At 40.5% G+C, this 21,582-nt stretch overlaps 1 protein-coding gene across 1 annotated transcript; it reads left to right on the top strand.

Moving 5' to 3' along the window:
- Positions 1–11,365: 11,365 nt before the first annotated feature.
- LOC128686149 (peptidyl-prolyl cis-trans isomerase F, mitochondrial) lies at positions 11,366–19,934 on the top strand. Its single transcript, XM_053772862.1, has 2 exons — positions 11,366–11,525; positions 19,283–19,934. Exons 1-2 carry the CDS (start codon positions 11,457–11,459, stop codon positions 19,706–19,708), a joined length of 495 nt encoding a protein of 164 aa, XP_053628837.1. The 5' UTR covers positions 11,366–11,456; the 3' UTR covers positions 19,709–19,934.
- The last annotated feature ends 1,648 nt before the right edge of the window (positions 19,935–21,582 follow it).

Raw genomic sequence — 21,582 nt, 5'->3', positions numbered from 1 at the left:
TTCATATTGTTTTCTGCAGCCCACTGAAAGATTTGGTTGATGTCCGCCTGGAGCCTTGCAGTGTCTGCAATGGAAGACACTGTCATGCAGATTCGGGTGTCATCTGCAAAGGAAGACACGGTGCTGTGGCTGACATCCTTGTCTATGTCGGATATGAGGATGAGGAACAAGATGGGAGCTAGTACTGTGCCTTGTGGAACAGAGCTTTTCACCGTAGCTGCCTCGGACTTTACTCTGTTGACGACTACTCTCTGTGTTCTGTTAGTGAGGAAATTATAGATCCATCGACCAACTTTTCCTGTTATTCCTTTAGCGTGCATTTTGTGCGCTATTACGCTATTACGCTGTGGCAGACATCCTTGTCTATGTCGGATATGAGGATGAGGAACAAGATGGGAGCTAGTACTGTGCCTTGTGGAACAGAGCTTTTCACCGTAGCTGCCTCGGACTTTACTCTGTTGACGACTACTCTCTGTGTTCTGTTAGTGAGGAAATTATAGATCCATCGACCGACTTTTCCTGTTATTCCTTTAGCGCGCATTTTGTGCGCTATTACGCCATGGTCACACTTGTCGAAGGCTTTTGCAAAGTCTGTATATATTACATCTGCATTCTTTTTGTCTTCTAGTGCATTTAGGACCTTGTCGTAGTGATCCAGTAGTTGAGACAGACAGGAGCGACCTGTTCTAAACCCATGTTGCCCTGGGTTGTGTAACTGATGGGTTTCTAGATGGGTGGTGATCTTGCTTCTTAGGACCCTTTCAAAGATTTTTATGATATGGGATGTTAGTGCTATTGGTCTGTAGTTCTTTGCTGTTGCTTTACTGCCCCCTTTGTGGAGTGGGGCTATGTCTGTTGTTTTTAGTAACTGAGGGACGACCCCCGTGTCCATGCTCCCTCTCCATAGGAGAGGTGGCATTATTTGGCAGCAAATCTCTACACTGACATTCTTGATTTTTAACAAGTCTGAGCACACTCCACTCCAAACCAACAGATACAGATTCTAATGCCGGAAAAAAAATCCCCCCCCAGTACCAACAATACCACCAGTCCGATAACATTCTTCTTTGCAAACATACAGGGTCTAAAGCCAGCAACAAACAACAAAATACCTTTCATCCGTGGACTGCTTGCAGAGGCAAAGGCAATGTTCGCGGCTTTCACTGAGACCCACATAAAGGATCACTTGGACAACAAAATATGGATCCCAGGTTACAACCTATACAGATGTGACAGAGTGAACAGGCAAAAGGGGGGGGGGGGTTGGCCTGTACATTGCAGAGTCACTTGTTTGCACAGAACTGCTAAATGCCTCAAATGATGTAGTGGAAGTTTTAGCAGTAAAGGTCGAGAACCAAAACCTAGTCATTGTGGTAGTCTACAAGCCTCCGGATGCAACATCCCAGCAATTCCAGGAACAGCTGTTAAAAATTGACCACTGTCTGGAAAACCTTCCAGCTCCTGCACCCAACATCTTGCTCCTGGGGGATTTCAACTTAAGGCACCTAAAATGGAGGAATATAGCAAATAATATTGTTGCAGTAATAACACCAGGAGGCAGCTCTGATGAAAACTCACACTCACGCGAGCTTTTAAATCTCTGCACAAAATTCAATTTAAACCAGCAAATAATAGAGCCTACTAGACTGGAGAATACACTAGACCTCATCTTCACTAACAATGATGATCTGATAAGAAATATCACCATATCAAAAATAATATACTCAGATCACAACATAATTGAGGTTCAGTCATGTATGCGCGGAGCCCCAGACCGACATAATGAGATTAATCACAAGGGAGCATTCACCAAATTCAACTTCAATAACAAAAACATAAAGTGGGACCAAGTAAACCAAGTCCTAACCGATATAAGCTGGGAAGATATACTAAGCAACACAGACCCCAACTTATGCCTAGAACAGATTAACTCGGTGGCACTCGATGTATGCACAAGGCTTATTCCTCTTAAGAAAAAGGAGGAGTAGATGTAAAACAGAAAGAGACAGGCGCTCCCTTTACAGGCGACAGAAAAGAATAACAGAGCGGCTAAAAGAGGTCAATATATCTGAAATGCGTAGGGAGACACTGGTCAGAGAAATAGCAAGCATCGAACTTAAGCTAAAAGAATCCTTTAGGAGTCAGGAATCGCGGGAAGAACTAAAAGCCATAAATGAAATCGAAAGAAACCCAAAGTATTTCTTCTCCTATGCCAAATCAAAATCGAGAACAACGTCCAGTATTGGGCCCCTACTTAAACAAGATGGGTCCTACACAGATGACAGCAAGGAAATGAGTGAGCTACTCAAGTCCCAATATGACACAGTTTTTAGCAAGCCGCTAACCAGACTGAGAGTCGAAGATCAAAATTAATTTTTTATGAGAGAGCCGCAAAATTTGATTAACACAAGCCTATCCGATGTTATCCTGACGCCAAATGACTTCGAACAGGCGATAAATGACATGCCCATGCACTCTCCCCCAGGGCCAGACTCATGGAACTCTGTGTTCATCAAGAACTGCAAGAAGCCCCTATCACGAGCCTTTTCCATCCTATGGAGAGGGAGCATGGACACGGGGGTCGTCCCACAGTTACTAAAAACAACAGACATAGCCCCACTCCACAAAGGGGGCAGTAAAGCAACAGCAAAGAACTACAGACCAATAGCACTAACATCCCATATCATAAAAATCTTTGAAAGGGTCCTAAGAAGCAAGATCACCACCCATCTAGAAACCCATCAGTTACACAATCCAGGGCAACATGGGTTTAGAACAGGTCGCTCCTGTCTGTCTCAACTATTGGATCACTACGACAAGGTCCTAAATGCACTAGAAGACAAAAAGAATGCAGATGTAATATATACAGACTTTGCAAAAGCCTTCGACAAGTGTGACCATGGCGTAATAGCGCACAAAATGCGTGCTAAAGGAATAACAGGAAAAGTCGGTCGATGGATCTATAATTTCCTCACTAACAGAACACAGAGAGTAGTCGTCAACAGAGTAAAGTCCGAGGCAGCTACGGTGAAAAGCTCTGTTCCACAAGGCACAGTACTCGCTCCCATCTTGTTCCTCATCCTTATATCCGACATAGACAAGGATGTCAGCCACAGCACCGTGTCTTCCTTTGCAGATGACACCCGAATCTGCATGACAGTGTCTTCCATTGCAGACACTGCAAAGCTCCAGGCGGACATCAACCAAATCTTTCATTGGGCTGCAGAAAACAATATGAAGTTCAATGATGAGAAATTTCAATTACTCAGATATGGTAAACATGAGGAAATTAAATCTTCATCAGAGTACAAAACAAATTCTGGCCACAAAATAGAGCGAAACACCAACGTCAAAGACCTGGGAGTGATCATGTCGGAGGATCTCACCTTCAAGGACCATAACATTGTATCAATCGCATCTGCTAGAAAAATGACAGGATGGATAATGAGAACCTTCAAAACTAGGGAGGCCAAGCCCATGATGACACTCATCAGGTCACTTGTTCTATCTAGGCTGGAATATTGCTGCACACTAACAGCACCTTTCAAGGCAGGTGAAATTGCCGACCTAGAAAATGTACAGAGAACTTTCACGGCGCGCATAACGGAGATAAAACACCTCAATTATTGGGAGCGCTTGAGGTTCCTAAACCTGTATTCCCTGGAACGCAGGAGGGAGAGATACATGATTATATACACCTGGAAAATCCTAGAGGGACTAGTACCGAACTTGCACACGAAAATCACTCACTACGAAAGCAAAAGACTTGGCAGACGATGCACCATCCCCCCAATGAAAAGAAGGGGTGTCACTAGCACGTTAAGAGACCATACAATAAGTGTCAGGGGCCCGAGACTGTTCAACTGCCTCCCAGCACACATAAGGGGGATTACCAACAGACCCCTGGCAGTCTTCAAGCTGGCACTGGACAAGCACCTAAAGTCAGTTCCGGATCAACCGGGCTGTGGCTCGTACGTTGGTTTGCGTGCAGCCAGCAGCAACAGCCTGGTTGATCAGGCTCTGATCCACCAGGAGGCCTGGTCACAGACCGGGCCGCGGGGGCGTTGACCCCCGGAACTCTCTCCAGGTAAACTCCAGGTAAACACTGATCAGATCAGATAGACTGGTCCGAACCCTTGACTGGTCCGAACCCTTGACTGGTCCGAACCCTGGACTGGTTTCAAACGGTTTCGTTGTGCACTACCTAGCAGGTTATTAATAGAATATTCAAGAGGTTGCTAGTAGAATTGCAGTAAATCAACCATTCAAATCATTATGAAGCTGTGTGTAGTCTGTGGTCAGTCAAACAAACGGGCTTCCACATGCATAAATTGTCATTTTTGTGGAAATTGGTGTCACGCCCCTTGTGCAGATATCCAAGAACTAGCTACAAGCAGTATTAAAACAGGGAAGTGTTTTTGGGTATGCCCAAATGAGATAAATCTGTGGACTAAAATCACAAGGGTATTAAAAGAGGTCAACATCAAAGCTGTTTTCATAGAAAACCTGGGAGCTTTCTACAACAGATGGGAACATAAAAAGTCTGGGCTGAATGGTACTGCCCTTGATACTGGCCATGTAGTCAGAAACTGTAAGGCTGGAGATGATGTCCTGGTAGTCAGTAAATGGGGGGCTGATAGTGCTGTCCTGGGAGACAGTAATGGTGAAGCTGGAGGTGCTGTCCTGGGAGACAGTAATGGTGAAGCTGGAGGTGCTGTCCTGGGAGACAGTAATGGTGAAGCTGGAGATGCTGTCCTGGGAGACAGTAATGGGGAAGCTGGAGATGCTGTCCTGGGAGACAGTAATGGTAAAGCTGGAGATTTTGTCCAGGCAGTCGGGAATTATACGCAGGAAGGAATACATATAAATGACCTCATAGGGGACAGGAGCCATAGTAGGGAAACAAGTGTAGTCAAAGATAAGATAAAACCAATATTGCAAACTAGAAATACCGCAGGAAATAGCAAACAAGAGGACTCCACTAGCAATAGTGAGGATATATTACCAAAAACAACTGGTTGGAGCTCCATTGTTGGTGTTAGGGAGGATAGAAGTAAGACAGGGAAACATGCACCAACAGGGAATACAGTCACAGAAACCCAAGGCAAACGGAAACCAAGCCTGTGCACTTACTATGCACTCGGTATCTGCTGGCATGGGAAATCTGGAAAAACAGATGGGACGTGCAACTATGACCACCCTAGAAAATGCCATGCCCATATGACAACAGGAAAATGCAAACTCCCTTCCTGTAAGCTTTTTCACCCTGAACTGTGTACCTCTTCAGTACAGGAAAGACTGTGCTATAACTTAAATTGCCAGGCATACCATCTAAAGGGGACAAAAAGATACAAAACATCCAGGCCATGGGAATACCTGGGTAGCCACAGCCACTCAAGAGGGAGAGGTTTTTTAGTGCCAGGAAGGAAAAAAAACTGGCAGGAAATGGCAGAAATCGTACACCAAATCCAGTCATTCCTGGAGTGGAACCACAGTCGATGGCCTCCACTCCAAACCAACAGATACAGATACTAATGCCGGAAAAAAAATCCCCCCCCAGTACCAACAATACCACCAGTCCGATAACATTCTTCTTTGCAAATATACAGGGTCTAAAGCCAGCAACAAACAACAAAATACCTTTCATCAGTGGACTGCTTGCAGAGGCAAAGGCAATGTTCGCGGCTTCCACTGAGACCCACATAAAGCATCACTTGGACAACTAAATATGGATCCCAGGTTACAACCTATACAGATGTGACAGAGTGAACAGGCAAAAGGGGGGGGGGGTTGGCCTGTACATTGCAGAGTCACTTGTTTGCACAGAACTGCTAAATGCCTCAAATGATGTAGTGGAAGTTTTAGCAGTAAAGGTCGAGAACCAAAATCTAGTCATTGTGGTAGTCTACAAGCCTCCGGATGCAACATCCCAGCAATTCCAGGAACAGCTGTTAAAAATTGACCACTGTCTGGAAAACCTTCCAGCTCCTGCACCCAACATCTTGCTCCTGGGGGATTTCAACTTAAGGCACCTAAAATGGAGGAATATAGCAAATAATATTGTTGCAGTAATAACACCAGGAGGCAGCTCTGATGAAAACTCACACTCACGCGAGCTTTTAAATCTCTGCACAAAATTCAATTTAAACCAGCAAATAATAGAGCCTACTAGACTGGAGAATACACTAGACCTCATCTTCACTAACAATGATGATCTGATAAGAAATGTCACCATATCAAAAACAATATACTCAGATCACAACATAATTGAGGTTCAGTCATGTATGCGCGGAGCCCCAGACCGACATAATGAGATTAGTCACGAGGGAGCATTCACCAAATTCAACTTCAATAACAAAAACATAAAGTGGGACCAAGTAAACCAAGTCCTAACCGATATAAGCTGGGAAAATATACTAAGCAACACAGACCCCAACTTATGCCTAGAACAGATTAACTCGGTGGCACTCGATGTATGCACAAGGCTTATTCCTCTAAGAAAAAGGAGGAGTAGATGTAAAACAGAAAGAGACAGGCGCTCCCTTTACAGGCGACGGAAAATAATAACAGAGCGGCTAAAAGAGGTCAATATATCTGAAATGCGTAGGGAGACACTGGTCAGAGAAATAGCAAGCATCGAACTTAAGCTAAAAGAATCCTTTAGGAGTCAGGAATCGCGGGAAGAACTAAAAGCCATAAATGAAATCGAAAGAAACCCAAAGTATTTCTTCTCTTATGCCAAATCAAAATCGAGAACAACGTCCAGTATTGGGCCCCTACTTAAACAAGATGGGTCCTACACAGATGACAGCAAGGAAATGAGTGAGCTACTCAAGTCCCAATATGACTCAGTTTTTAGCAAGCCGCTAACCAGACTGAGAGTCGAAGATCAAAATTAATTTTTTATGAGAGAGCCACAAAATTTGATTAACACAAGCCTATCCGATGTTATCCTGACGCCAAATGACTTCGAACAGGCGATAAATGACATGCCCATGCACTCTGCCCCAGGGCCAGACTCATGGAACTCTGTGTTCATCAAGAACTGCAAGAAGCCTCTATCACGAGCCTTTTCCATCCTATGGAGAGGGAGCATGGACACGGGGGTCGTCCCACAGTTACTAAAAACAACAGACATAGCCCCACTCCACAAAGGGGGCAGTAAAGCAACAGCAAAGAACTACAGACCAATAGCACTAACATCCCATATCATAAAAATCTTTGAAAGGGTCCTAAGAAGCAAGATCACCACCCATCTAGAAACCCATCAGTTACACAACCCAGGGCAACATGGGTTTAGAACAGGTCGCTCCTGTCTGTCTCAACTATTGGATCACTACGACAAGGTCCTAAATGCACTAGAAGACAAAAAGAATGCAGATGTAATATATACAGACTTTGCAAAAGCCTTCGACAAGTGTGACCATGGCGTAATAGCGCACAAAATGCGTGCTAAAGGAATAACAGGAAAAGTCGGTCGATGGATCTATAATTTCCTCACTAACAGAACACAGAGAGTAGTCGTCAACAGAGTAAAGTCCGAGGCAGCTACGGTGAAAAGCTCTGTTCCACAAGGCACAGTACTCGCTCCCATCTTGTTGCTCATCCTCATATCCGACATAGACAAGGATGTCAGCCACAGCACCGTATCTTCCTTTGCAGATGACACCCGAATCTGCATGACAGTGTCTTCCATTGCAGACACTGCAAAGCTCCAGGCGGACATCAACCAAATCTTTCAGTGGGCTGCAGAAAACAATATGAAGTTCAACGATGAGAAATTTCAATTACTCAGATATGGTAAACATGAGGAAATTAAATCTTCATCAGAGTACAAAACAAATTCTGGCCACATAATAGAGCAAAACACCAACGTCAAAGACCTGGGAGTGATCATGTCGGAGGATCTCACCTTCAAGGACCATAACATTGTATCAATCGCATCTGCTAGAAAAATGACAGGATGGATAATGAGAACCTTCAAAACTAGGGAGGCCAAGCCCATGATGACACTCTTCACGTCACTTGTTCTATCTAGGCTGGAATATTGCTGCACACTAACAGCACCTTTCAAGGCAGGTGAAATTGCCGACCTAGAAAATGTACAGAGAACTTTCACGGCGCGCATAACGGAGATAAAACACCTCAATTATTGGGAGCGCTTGAGGTTCCTAAACCTGTATTCCCTGGAACGCAGGAGGGAGAGATACATGATTATATACACCTGGAAAATCCTAGAGGGACTAGTACCGAACTTGCACACGAAAATCACTCACTACGAAAGCAAAAGACTTGGCAGACGATGCACCATCCCCCCAATGAAAAGCAGGGGTGTCACTAGCACGTTAAGAGACCATACAATAAGTGTCAGGGGCCCAAGACTGTTCAACTGCCTCCCAGCACACATAAGGGGGATTACCAACAGACCCCTGGCAGTCTTCAAGCTGGCACTGGACAAGCACCTAAAGTCAGTTCCGGATCAGCCGGGCTGTGGCTCGTACGTTGGTTTGCGTGCAGCCAGCAGCAACAGCCTGGTTGATCAGGCTCTGATCCACCAGGAGGCCTGGTCACAGACCGGGCCGCGGGGGCGTTGACCTGGAGTTTACCTGGAGTTTACCTGGAGAGAGTTCCGGGGGTCAACGCCCCCGCGGCCCGGTCTGAGACCAGGCCTCCTGGTGGATCAGAGCCTGATCAACCAGGCTGTTGCTGCTGGCTGCACGCAAACCAACATACGAGCCACAGCCCGGCTGATCCGGAACTGACTTTAGGTGCTTGTCCAGTGCCAGCTTGAAGACTGCCAGGGGTCTGTTGGTAATCCCCCTTATGTGTGCTGGGAGGCAGTTGAACAGTCTCGGCCCCCTGACACTTATTGTATGGTCTCTTAACGTGCTAGTGACACCCCTGCTTTTCATTGGGGGGATGGTGCATCGTCTGCCAAGTCTTTTGCTTTCGTAATGAGTGATTTTCGTGTGCAAGTTCGGTACTAGTCCCTCTAGGATTTTCCAGGTGTATATAATCATGTATCTCTCCCTCCTGCGTTCCAGGGAATACAGGTTTAGGAACCTCAAGCGCTCCCAATAATTGAGGTGTTTTATCTTCGTTATGCGCGCCGTGAAAGTTCTCTGTACATTTTCTAGGTCTGCAATTTCACCTGCCTTGAAAGGTGCTGTTAGTGTGCAGCAATATTCCAGCCTAGATAGAACAAGTGACCTGAAGAGTGTCATCATGGGCTTGGCCTCCCTAGTTTTGAAGGTTCTCATTATCCATCCTGTCATTTTTCTAGCAGATGCGATTGATACAATGTTATGGTCCTTGAAGGTGAGATCCTCCGACATGATCACTCCCAGGTCTTTGACGTTGGTGTTTCGCTCTATTTTGTGGCCAGAATTTGTTTTGTACTCTGATGAAGATTTAATTTCCTCATGTTTACCATATCTGAGTAATTGAAATTTCTCATCGTTGAACTTCATATTGTTTTCTGCAGCCCACTGAAAGATTTGGTTGATGTCTGCCTGGAGCTTTGCAGTGTCTGCAATGGAAGACACTGTCATGCAGATTCGGGTGTCATGTGCAAAGGAAGACACGGTGCTGTGGCTGACATCCTTGTCTATGTCGGATATAAGGATGAGGAACAAGATGGGAGCGAGTACTGTGCCTTGTGGAACAGAACTTTTCACCGTAGCTGCCTCGGACTTTACTCTGTTGACGACTACTCTCTGTGTTCTGTTAGTGAGGAAATTATAGATCCATCGACCGACTTTTCCTGTTATTCCTTTAGCACGCATTTTGTGCGCTATTACGCCATGGTCACACTTGTCGAAGGCTTTTGCAAAGTCTGTATATATTACATCTGCATTCTTTTTGTCTTCTAGTGCATTTAGGACCTTGTCGTAGTGGTCCAATAGTTGAGACAGACAGGAGCGACCTGTTCTAAACCCATGTTGCCCTGGGTTGTGTAACTGATGGGTTTCTAGATGCGTGGTGATCTTGCTTCTTAGGACCCTTTCAAAGAACTCTCTCCAGGTAAACACTAGGCAGAAGGAAAAGGAAAAACTAGAAGAACGGATAGATCCGGAGCAGAGAAACACACTAACCTGATATCAAAATGCTTCTTCAATCTTAATCGTCTTTTTTTTTCCAATATTCTTTACTACCACATGATGAGAAATACTCTTGTACCTCGCTTAAAATCCCACATTTTTTATTTATTACTGCTGATGTCTTCTGAACGCTTATGAAATGCTGAGTCATTTTTAAATTTGGTGTCACCTCCATCAACATGTTTTTATTCTACCAACAATGAATCTCTTTCGACAACAATTATGGTAACCGGCATCCGCTGCATGCAAGTCACTGACATGTATAAATGAGACATGCAACGTGAGGTAACTCTTATGTAAAAGTTTTGCCCACTAGAATCTTTATCAATTGATAAAGCCGCTGGTAGGATAATTCTAAGTTAAATATGCCTATAGCAATTATGTGTGCATAGCAACTACTATAAAAATATGTGATAATCCTGAAGAGAGCTTATCTTATTACTTGATTCGCAACTCATGCTGACCATTAACAATTCACCAAAAACCCGCAATTAATAAATAATCACAAAATATTCAGGCTCTTGTTCCTGTACATATGTACGAATATTAGTAGTAATATACCTTCCTAAAAATATATATGAACTATGAAGTCAGAAGCCGCCAAGGAAACCTTAATCAATATTGACTTGAGTTGTATAGTTGAACTTATATTTAGCTGTCATTCTACCTTCAGTTTAGCATGCACTTAACAGACTGAAGTATCAACAACTAGTTGACAAATGTATTTAAATACAGCGTTCCTGGGCTTATTCTATTTTTTTCATTTTTTATGTGCTATGAAGGTTTAAAGTTGGCGCCTTAGTGAGCAGCCAGTGAGGTTGCATCACCAGTAATGGCGTGGGTTATCCTTAACTCCTATTGGTTCATCTTGCTAACGTTACTTAAACATCTATCGTGTGAAGTAGTTTATAGTGTATATAAAAATTATTTTACTTAATAGATGCATTTCTAATTGTTTTTAATGATTATTTTTAATAAGAAGCTTATATTTTAATTGCGTTTGAAATTTATATACGCATGTAAGCAAAGCAGCAGTGGAATTTTCCTTTCCACCATAAACCTGTAATATCCGCGATAGAAACTAGTTCTAATCAGTGTTATGAACTATATGTATAACTCTATTGCTCTCATAATAATTTAAACATTGTTTATTGTTTTAAATGTTGTAACTTGCATATAACGTAATGCGTGTTTCTAATTTAAAATCGAGAAAAAATCGTAAGGAGTGTGATAAAAGATGTTGTTGCGCGCGTCAGAAGGAAGAGCATATCGAGTTGTTCTTTCACTCTCTGGGTGACCACGGGATCACTGCTCAGTCACTTCTCCCACCCTCCAGCAATTGCCAGTATCACCATCATGGGCAATCCCAAGGTTTTCTTCGATGTCACCGCTAATAACAAGCCTCTTGGCAGGGTTGTTATGGAGGCAAGTGTGTTAGAATATAGCCTCTATAACGTTTTAGTTCAGAAAACATTAGGTCTGACAGCTGTCAAAATGCCGGCTTTGTGGAATGTGATAGCGTGTAATTGTGAACTTTGGTAACTTTACCTGTAATTTACTGGGCTTTGGTATCAGCACTTGAGTTATACCGTTACAGAATAGCAATGTTAATAGAGAATGTCCTGTAGCTTAAATGTGTTTCAGTAATGTTCGGGAAAATTTAATTTAGAAATTGACTAAAATTTTTGTATTGATCCACTTATGTAAAAAAAAAATTCTTTGGGTTATCTTTGTGGTTTGTATATGGTTTATCGTGAAATTGTTGTGCATTCTGTAGTCTTTTCAATTTTTTAATGTTTTTAAAAAGAGATTGGACGTATGAAATATACTAGGCGCTGAACTGTCCTGTTATGTCCCAGGGTTTTCATGTAACTTAAGCCAACTAGTTATTTAGGTGGCGTGTGTGTTACTTTTTTTAATGCCTCGACGTAATTTAGGTTTAACGTTAGTTGCCTATAATTTTTAAATTATAATGGATTAATTTAAATAGGGAAACCCGACATTTGACTAGTCAGACTGGGTAACGTCGGTGAGATTAGATAGTATCGGAATTTCGTGTTGTAATCTTTAAAGCTTTTCAGGTTCACTACATTGTGGTATTTTATTCACTGGTTGTAACATTAGGCATAAATTAGTGGTTAGGTATAAATTAAATATGCCATGGACAACTGGGACTGTTCTTTTAGTTTTAGCTTTAAATTGGAATGAAGTGCAAATTAACTTAAATTAATTAAATTGTACTAAAGAATGTGTGCATCATTGCAACTAAATCCTGCTGTCTATTCTCACTCCTGTACTTAATTACCCAATTCGTGCTTAAATGACTAATTTAAGTTTAGTTCTTGCCTAGATGTTAGTCTTAAGAATTTAATCTTTATTACCGCCCATTCACTGGGTACTGAGCCTTGAGTTTGGTTTTTGCTTTCCCCACCACTTTGAATGTAGTACAGTACTTATTTTACAAAAAATTATTTAAGAACATAAACACTGCAGACTTAGTAGCACAAGCTAGTCAGGCCCAACTCTCGCCCACCCATACCCACTCTTGTATTTTACCAATTTTTAAAGCTACACAGGTTTAGCTTCTATGACGGTACTCTAGAGTTTGTTCACTCATCCACAACTGTTACCAAACCAGTGTTTACCTATATCCTTCCTGGATCTGAATTTTTCAACTTTAAACCATTGCTGCGAGTCCTGTCTTGGCTAGATATTTTAGCACACTATCTACATCCCCTTTATTCCTGTTTTCCATTTATACCCCTCAATATCCCCTCTAATTCTACGCCTTTCTAGAGTGCGGATTCAAGGCCCTCGGTCTATCCTCGTAGGGAAGATTTGATACATGGGATTAACTTTGTCATCCTTCTCTGTATGTTTTCCAGTGCATTTATATCCATTCTGTAATACAGTGACCAAAACTGTGCAGCAGCATCTAAATGAGACCTAACCAAGTATATAGTTGAACAACCCGAGGTCTATTATTTATGCTTCTTGATATGAAGCCGAAGATTGTTTGCTTTTTGAACACATGTACTGTTTTGGTTTTAGATTACTGCTAACCAGAACTCCCAAATCTTTTTTGTAGTCAGTAATATTAATATCTACATTTTCCAGTTTGTGGCTTGGTAATTTTCCTGTCCAATGTTTAGAACCTTGTATGTCTATAATAAACTGCATCTGCCACTTCTCAATCACTGCATCAGTCTATTCAAAACTTTCTAAGTGCTCTAATGTCCTCGTCAGAATGAATTCGACGGCCTATTTTGGTATTGGCAAACTTGCTTATGGCTATTCCTTTGTCATTTATGTAGATTGTGAACAAGGGGCCCAACGCTGACCCCTGTGGAACACTGCTTATGACTTTCCCACTCTGATTTCTGCCCACTTATGCAAACTATTGCTTATTTCAACCACACCTCTATCTAGGAAATTTATTCAGTGTGCCTTAATTTTCCTCTAGTCTCTGATGTGGGACTATCAAGACTTACTGAAGTTCATATACACAATATATTCATTACCATGATCTACCTCAAATACCTTAGTGAAAAAAATTAATAAATTTGCAAGGCAGGAATGCCCTTTTGTAAAAATGCTGAGATTCGTTGATCAATTTATGCTCTTCAAAATGGCTACGAAATGCCTCTGCAATTGAGTCCATAAATTTTTTCACTGGATCTTAGGCTTATTGGTCTATAGCTCGAAGCTAAGGACCTGTCATCTGCTTTGAAAATAGGTATCACATTGCCATTTTCCATTTATCTGGCACTGCCAGTTTGTAGTGATGAAAAAATTAGCCTAAGGGTGTGCTAAGCTCTTTACATTACTTACCTAGCAGCTCTTCTCTCCTACCTTTCTCAATATCATTTCCACCAGCACTGAGATAATAGGCTTGTTCCCATTACCTGACATTATCCAACCTGTTAACTGTCACCACCCACAGCTCAGGAAAACTCCCTTTTCCTATTACAGAAAAGTACGGTCCATATCTTGCTTGCGAGCCACCAACTGCAAGAATGTGCTTACCTCTATTAGTACTCATCCTGAACAGAAGTGATTTCCTATCTTCAAATCTTAACATTTCTTATTTTGATGCTCCTCCCATTACTGGGACCCACTTGCCGCTTGTAGCAGGTGCTGTACTACTCACTCCTGGTAGCCTCATTTCCCTCACCCACTCCAGCCACCTCACCTTCACTCCCAAACCCATTGAGGTGATTCTTCAACCTCCTAATTTCCTCCTGGAGAAGTAGGACTACCACCTTCAATACTAATCTCAACACACTAATCTTCAGCACTGTGGAAGCAAGCCATGGCTTTGTAACTCTCCACACTAATCCCCAAAGTAGCTCAGGACCATATGACCACTTAGTAGGAAATAGCTAATGCTTATTCATGATCACTAGCATTCCAGCCATGTAGAAAAGATTCTGGTCATGGAATTGTGAAGAGGTTCATTTCAATTATAGATGCAAAAATCCTTGGGACATCTATTTTGTATTATACCACAGTAATTTACATGAAGCACTTTGGAATTAAGCCTACTGGTCTGCTAGGCAGTTACTACTGTACCAACCACTCTTAGGTTAATTTAAATGTTTGACATGATACTTCAAAGATGTTAGTTGGCATTTTCCTCTGGAAAACTGCCAAGTACTACAGGAGTTGGGTCAAGACTTGCCAAATTAGCAGCAGTCCAAGGGTTTGGCTGTCAAAATAGTATCTAGCAGTCTGTTAAAATGTTTCTTCAATGATGTGATACCAGTGGTTATTAGCCAATTAGATTCACTTTAGTTTATACATGGAAGAACTCTGCCAGTAGGAAAATACTGTGGACTTTTGACGTTGAAAAGTAATGTTGATCACTTGTTTGTGCTATGTTAAGTAAATTGGGGTGTGGGACTAACAGGGCCAGCTTGCATACTTTATACTTGTACTCTAGGTATCTTTTTAACCCTTAAATGGTCCAAACGTATGTTTTTTCAGCATCTGAAAGTATGTAAAAGAATGTAGATCTTTTTTGTTTTATGTTTGAAAACGTGTAAAAAAAAAACTTATCTACATTTTTTTTGTTATATTTGAAAGTATGTAAAAAAAACAAGTGGATCTACTTTTGTAGCAATGCAAATTTGAACGTTGATTTGTTTGGACCGTTTAAGGGTTAAAAGGTTAACACTAGTTAACACTACCACTGTGATCCTTTAACTAAAGTCTTTGTACATACAAGTTTCTGTGGGTTGTAGCAAATACACTAGCCTTTTGTATTGAAATTTTGCTGGTCCATGGCCAGGCTTGGGAAGTAGGAAAACCTCAAATCTTGTGCAAGTTATTTCTTGGCCAAAAATTGAATGTTTAGTCTGCTTAGCATGATCATGGGTATTGGAACAATTATTTAAAAGTACTCATACTTTTATCTTGCTGTAAAAAGCATGCCTAACAAGTTTTACTGGGTTTTAGTATAGCCTTTTTAGCTATAAGAGTCAGTGACACCTATAGGAGGAGTCCTTAGGTTATTCAACTCTGTTGTTGGTTAGGCCTTGCTTAAATTATGCTGCACAGTTCTTGTCAGTCTTGCAGAATGGATATAAATGCTGGGAAATGTACAGAGAAGGATGACAATTGATCCCATGTATACCTGGAGATTTTCAGGGGTCAGTGCTCCAGTAGCCTGGTCTGTGACAAGCTTCGGGTATTGGAAATCTTTCCTATAAGGATCAATTAAGGACCCTTGATCTGCACTCTAGAAAGGCATAGAGTTAGGGTGGGGGGATATGATTTAGGTGTATAAATGGGAAAAGTGGAATAAAGGATGTAAATAACGTGCTAAAAAATCTCTCAACCAAGACGGGCCTCTCGGCAATAGTTTGATATATTTAGACTTAGAAAGGATATAGGAAAGCATTGGTTTGGCAAGTTGTGGATTTAGTGGAACACTGCAGAGTAGTGTCAGTGAAGCTCAAACTTTTTAAAAGTACGTTAGACAAATGTACACGTGGGTGTGGGTGGCTGTGACTTGGCCTTGACTAGCTTAGGCCAGTAGGTGACTTGGACCTGCTTATCATGGGCCAGTAGGTCTGCTGCAGTGCTTCAGTTCTTATAACTTAGACTGAAGGAAGATTGACTGGTTTAGAGAACAGGAAGGATAACCATGTATACCAGATTGGAAAAGATTGTGTACACTTGAATATAGCTAGTTGTCTTGCCCCCACTTTAAGTGGCATCCCATAAAATGTAACTGGCATAGAATGTCTTGTGCAGTAGAACTAAGGAGCATATCTTAACTATCCATGGTTCACAATTAGTTTTGCCTTGGCATTTTTTTAGTAGGCCCTTTCACAATTTACAGAAATAAACTAGTTAGCTACTTATACAAATGACAAAAAATCGAGTGGAGGACAAAAGTTAGACAAATGGTCTAAGCCTCGTGAAAGGAAATGATGAAACGCCAGTTAACTAGCATAGTACTTATAAATTCAAATGGAAATGTGTGCTGGAGGTTAAAAATATCCCTGGAAAGGGTAAAGTAAGGGACAAGTTCATAAATGGAAATTGGTAAAAAGATAAGCTTCCAATATGAAGTACACATTAGATTATGCAATAAGATCACAGTAAACGGGTGATTTCAGAATATGCAAAACAACCACTCTGAAAGAATAGAGAAATTCTAAGCGCTTTCGTGACTAACATTATCAAGGAACTATGAAAGTAAAGCATCCAAGGAAGCTATATAAGGGGTCTGGCCAGCACCTCTATCAGATCCCACAACGGTTAAACACCTGACGCGCGCCGACCCAACTTGGATAGGTCCTTTGCACAACTCGCCCCACAAACTATTCTACCCAAGAAAATTTAAAAATTATTTGTCCAGTGTATTATTAAATTCTTCCCAAATTCTATTAATTATAAATGGATCTAATTTATATAAACCAAAGGAAATATTCATATTTTTGTCAAAACTGCTTTTTATGAAACAAGATTCAATTATATTCCTGTCGACCATGGACTTGCTTGATACTACTTTCTCAACTTTTTGAAAATCAATTGGATGGTTAAAATCTTACATGAATAAATAGAGCATTGGAATCTTGTCCAGTTCTAATGCTATATTTGTTTTAATCTTAGTTTGAGATTTTTACCAGTTTGACCGTAATAAACTTTATCGCAAATTTTACAAGGAATCTTAGACACATCCATCAGCATTTTGGGGGGAATTCTTTATCAAAAGTTTTTTTACTGTATCAAGATTTTTGAATACAACTTTAATATTAAAAGTCTTAAGAAGAGAAGGCATATCAACCAAGTTTTCATGGTAAGGGAGAACCAACATATTTTTAGTTGAATAAGGCTGGTTGTCCCTTTTTGGATTGTAAAAAGTATTTCTAGCAACTTTAAAAGATTTATCAATTACATTTCTTGGGTATTTTAAATCATTACCTATTTCATAAATTTTGGATATTTCCTCATCTATGAACTCAGGACTACAAATTCGTAAAGCTCTCAGAAACATTGATGAGAAAACAGTTTGACTCTATCTTGATGCGAGGAATAATAGTGGACATAGGAACAGTTATTTGTAGGTTTTCTGTAAATTTTAAATTTGAATTCATTATTACCCTTAATAATTAAAACATCTAGAAAAGGCAATGAGTTATTTTCTTCAAACTCAACATTAAAGTTTATAGAATGGGCTAAGCTATTTAATTTTTCTAGGAAATGGTGTATATCTATATTTTTGGGCATAAGACACAAAATATCAACATATCTGAACCGTTTAGCTCTATTAGGGAGGATTGTTAAGTAACCTAGTTTCAAAAAATTCCATGTATAGGTTACTAAGAACAGGTGAAAGAGGGTTTCCCATTGCCATACCAAACTTCTGAGTGTAAAACTTATTAAATACAAATTTTGCATCAACAATGCAAAGTTTAATAAGTTTAATGATAGTAGGAACTGGCAATGGTAAATCATAGTAAACGAGTTCTTCAGATAAGAAACTTAATAAATCAACAGGAATTTTTGTAAACAAGGAAGTAACATCAAAACTAACCATGTTAAAATCATTTAAGTCAGTCAAGGAGCTTAATTTATCAACCAAGTCTGTTGTTTTTAACATTAAAGTTAGAAATTTTGCCAACAATAGGGCTCAAAATATCAACAAGCCATTTGGATAATTTATATGAAACTGACCCTATGGAGCTAATAATTGGTCTGACTGGATTCCCTGGTTTGTGTGTTTTTATTAGTCCATACATGTAAGGCAAAGATGGATTAGTGGAAGTAAATTGTTTGACTAATTCATCTTTGCCTTTCAGTAAAAATCTCGAACTAAGATTAAAACAACATAAATATAGCATTAGAACTGGACAAGATTCCAATGCTCTATTTATTCATGTAAGAGATTTTAACCATCCAATTGATTTTCAAAAAGTTGAGAAAGTAGTATCAAGCAAGCCCATGGTCGACTGGAATATAATTGAATCTTGTTTCATAAAAAGCAGTTTTGACAATAATATGAATATTTCCTTTGGTTTATATAAATTACATCCATTTATAATTAATAGAATTTGGGAAGAATTTAATAATACACTGGACAAATAATTTTTAAATTTTCTTGGGTAGAATAGTTTGTGGGGCGAGTTGTGCAAAGGACCTATCCAAGTTGGGTCGGCGCGCGTCAGGTGTTTAACCGTTGTGGGATCTGATAGTGAGGTGCTGGCCAGACCCCTTATATAGCTTCCTTGGATGCTTTACTTTCATAGTTCCTTGATAATGTGAGTAGTCACGAAAGCGCTTGGAATTTCTCTATTCTTTCAGAGTGGTTGTTTTGCACATTAGATTATATTTTGGAAAGATGCTAGTTTGGTTGGTTGTGAAGGCAAAAATACTAATTTGCTTAAGGACTAAGCTTAAATAGGTTTAGAAAGTGTAGGATCACCCTAGTCTGGGCTAGTCTTATGCAGTGCTGTATCCTAATGGGATTAATAGCTAGTAGGGAAATGTAACTTTCACTCTTAAATATGGTGTTCAAAGGAGTGGCACACGACTACTTATTTAAAACCTACCCTCCAGGTAGAGTTGGACTAGGGATAGTGTTAAATAATTTGCCCTTGAATGTTTGTGAATATGTAGTTATTGTAATTTACACTAAGTATACTATTCTTACGAACTTATTTTTGTTTCAGCTGCGTGCTGATGTAGTGCCAAAGACTGCAGAGAATTTCCGGGCCCTGTGTACTGGAGAGAAGGGCTTTGGCTACAAGGGGTCCACTTTCCATCGTGTTATCCCCAATTTCATGTGTCAAGGTGGAGACTTCACTAATCATAATGGAACTGGTGGAAAGTCTATTTATGGTGCAAAATTTCCTGATGAGAATTTCACCCTGAAGCACACTGGCCCTGGTATTTTGTCCATGGCCAATGCTGGCAAAAACACTAATGGCTCGCAGTTCTTCCTGTGTACAGTCAAAACCAACTGGCTAGATGGCAAGCACGTGGTCTTTGGCAGCGTTGTGGAGGGCATGGATGTTGTTCGTCAGATTGAGGGTTATGGAAAGCCTAGTGGTGATACCACTGCAAAAATAGTAATTGCCAATTGTGGCCAGTTGTAATTTCAACATTCCTTCATAATGTGCCCACCCAGCCTAGATCTGTGTTCTATGTAGGCAGTAACATGGGACCATAATAAAAACATGGTTATGGTTTCAAGTGCATAGATGTTAAACCTAGGATTTTTCATTTACATGATTTTTTCATTGTATTTGAATGTCGACGCCAGGCTGATATTCAGTGTATGTCGTCTTCTCACTTATCAGTAAAAATTGGAAGCTTTCATAATTCTTTAAGCCTATATTTAAAACCCCATTGAGTAATCTTTCCAGGTCCTTAACCCTGTTTTAATTTCCCAAAGCACTATAGTACTGCCTTAATGCTGGAGATTGACCAATTGTAAATGCATACCTCCCATTCCCAGTGCAAAGATTTGAAAGTTTATGGCTTTCTCTTCAAATTTAATACTTGGTTGGTGTGACAGCTTTAGTGCTGTGTATGTTGAAGCTGAAGGGTTCACTTTTAGGCGCATCCTCGGTCAGTATGCAGTGGTGACTGCATGGGAGTATCCCTCAGTTCCCTGATGCCAGTGAGGGGCTCAGTTTCCAAGAATTGGACTTCCTCTTCCCGAATTTTAGCCCACACTCCACTCGTAAGTACAAGATTGGTCTTTAAAAGGTACATCCCCTCAGATTTTGATAATGGTGAGGGGCATATGGTCTGTGGAACTGGACAAGTGCTTCCCTTCCTTGGATCGAACCTGAGTTCCTTAACTTCACATGCTGTACGATTCCGGGTCTAGCACTCCTATGACTAAATTTTTAATTTAGGGTGCATCTGAAAAATGTCAACAGAGGAAATTTAATTGAAGTGAGAAAATGTATTGCATAATGTGGAAACTTGACTGTGACGAGTGAACAGGTTATCTTTGAAAATTAATGAACCAATTTAATAGTTGATTAGCATCCTGAAAGCACTGAATAACCAGTTGTGCTTTTGTAAATTAAATCCTTGCTCAAAGAGCTTTGCCAGCATATAATTTAACTTTTGAGGGCAGTGCCGCTGTATAGCCCTTGTGGCTTAGTGCTTCTTTTTGATTATAATAATGAGGGCAGTGCCTTTATACCAGCAAATGACTTGAAAGGGAATGAATACTGATGTGAGCTTAGAGTATGTTATTTAACCCTTAAAATGTCCAAACGTAGATCTACGTTTTTTTCAACATTTGAAAGTATGTAAAAAAAAAAGTGGAGCTTTTTATTTTTTACATTTGAAAACTTGTAAAAAACTTAAATCTACGTTTTTTTATGTAAAAAAATGTAGATGTACTTTTGGAGCACTACACATGTGAACGTAGATCTGTTTGGACAGTTTAAGGGTTAAATATCCCTTCAAGGCCTCGTGCTTCTACCTTAGGTTTATCCTGTAAATCCTCTTTAGGATTTGTGCTGGTGACCTTTTTAAAAGGAATTTGACTAGTCTTATTTCTGTGAAGTTTCCCAGGCATTGCACGACATTAAGGGTTTAATGGTTGGTATTTTTGTTAAATGTATGAAAGGGGAAGGTACCTAGGGATTGGCAGAGAACATGTCTAGTCCCTTCATATAAAGGGAAGGGGGACAAAAAGATTTTAAAAATTATAGAACGAGTTTACCGAGTATCAGGAAGTGTACGGTAGGGTTATTGAAAGAATTAGAGGTAAGAATGTAGAATTGCGGATGAGCAAGGTGGTTTTAGTGGGTAGGGGATGTGTAGATAGTGTTTACATTGAAGCATATATGTGAACAGTATTTAGATAAAGGTAGGGAAGTTTTTATTGCATTTATGGATTTAGAAAAGGTGTATGATAGTGGTTAGGGGAGCAATGTGGCAAATGTTGCAAGTATATGGAATAGGTGGTAAGTTAATAAATGCTGTAAAGAGGTTTTTGAGGATA

This window comes from Cherax quadricarinatus, chromosome 9 (genome assembly GCF_038502225.1).
Source record: "Cherax quadricarinatus isolate ZL_2023a chromosome 9, ASM3850222v1, whole genome shotgun sequence".
Taxonomy (NCBI): Eukaryota; Metazoa; Arthropoda; class Malacostraca; order Decapoda; family Parastacidae; genus Cherax; species Cherax quadricarinatus.
This window is presented reverse-complemented; position numbering and strand designations above follow the sequence as displayed.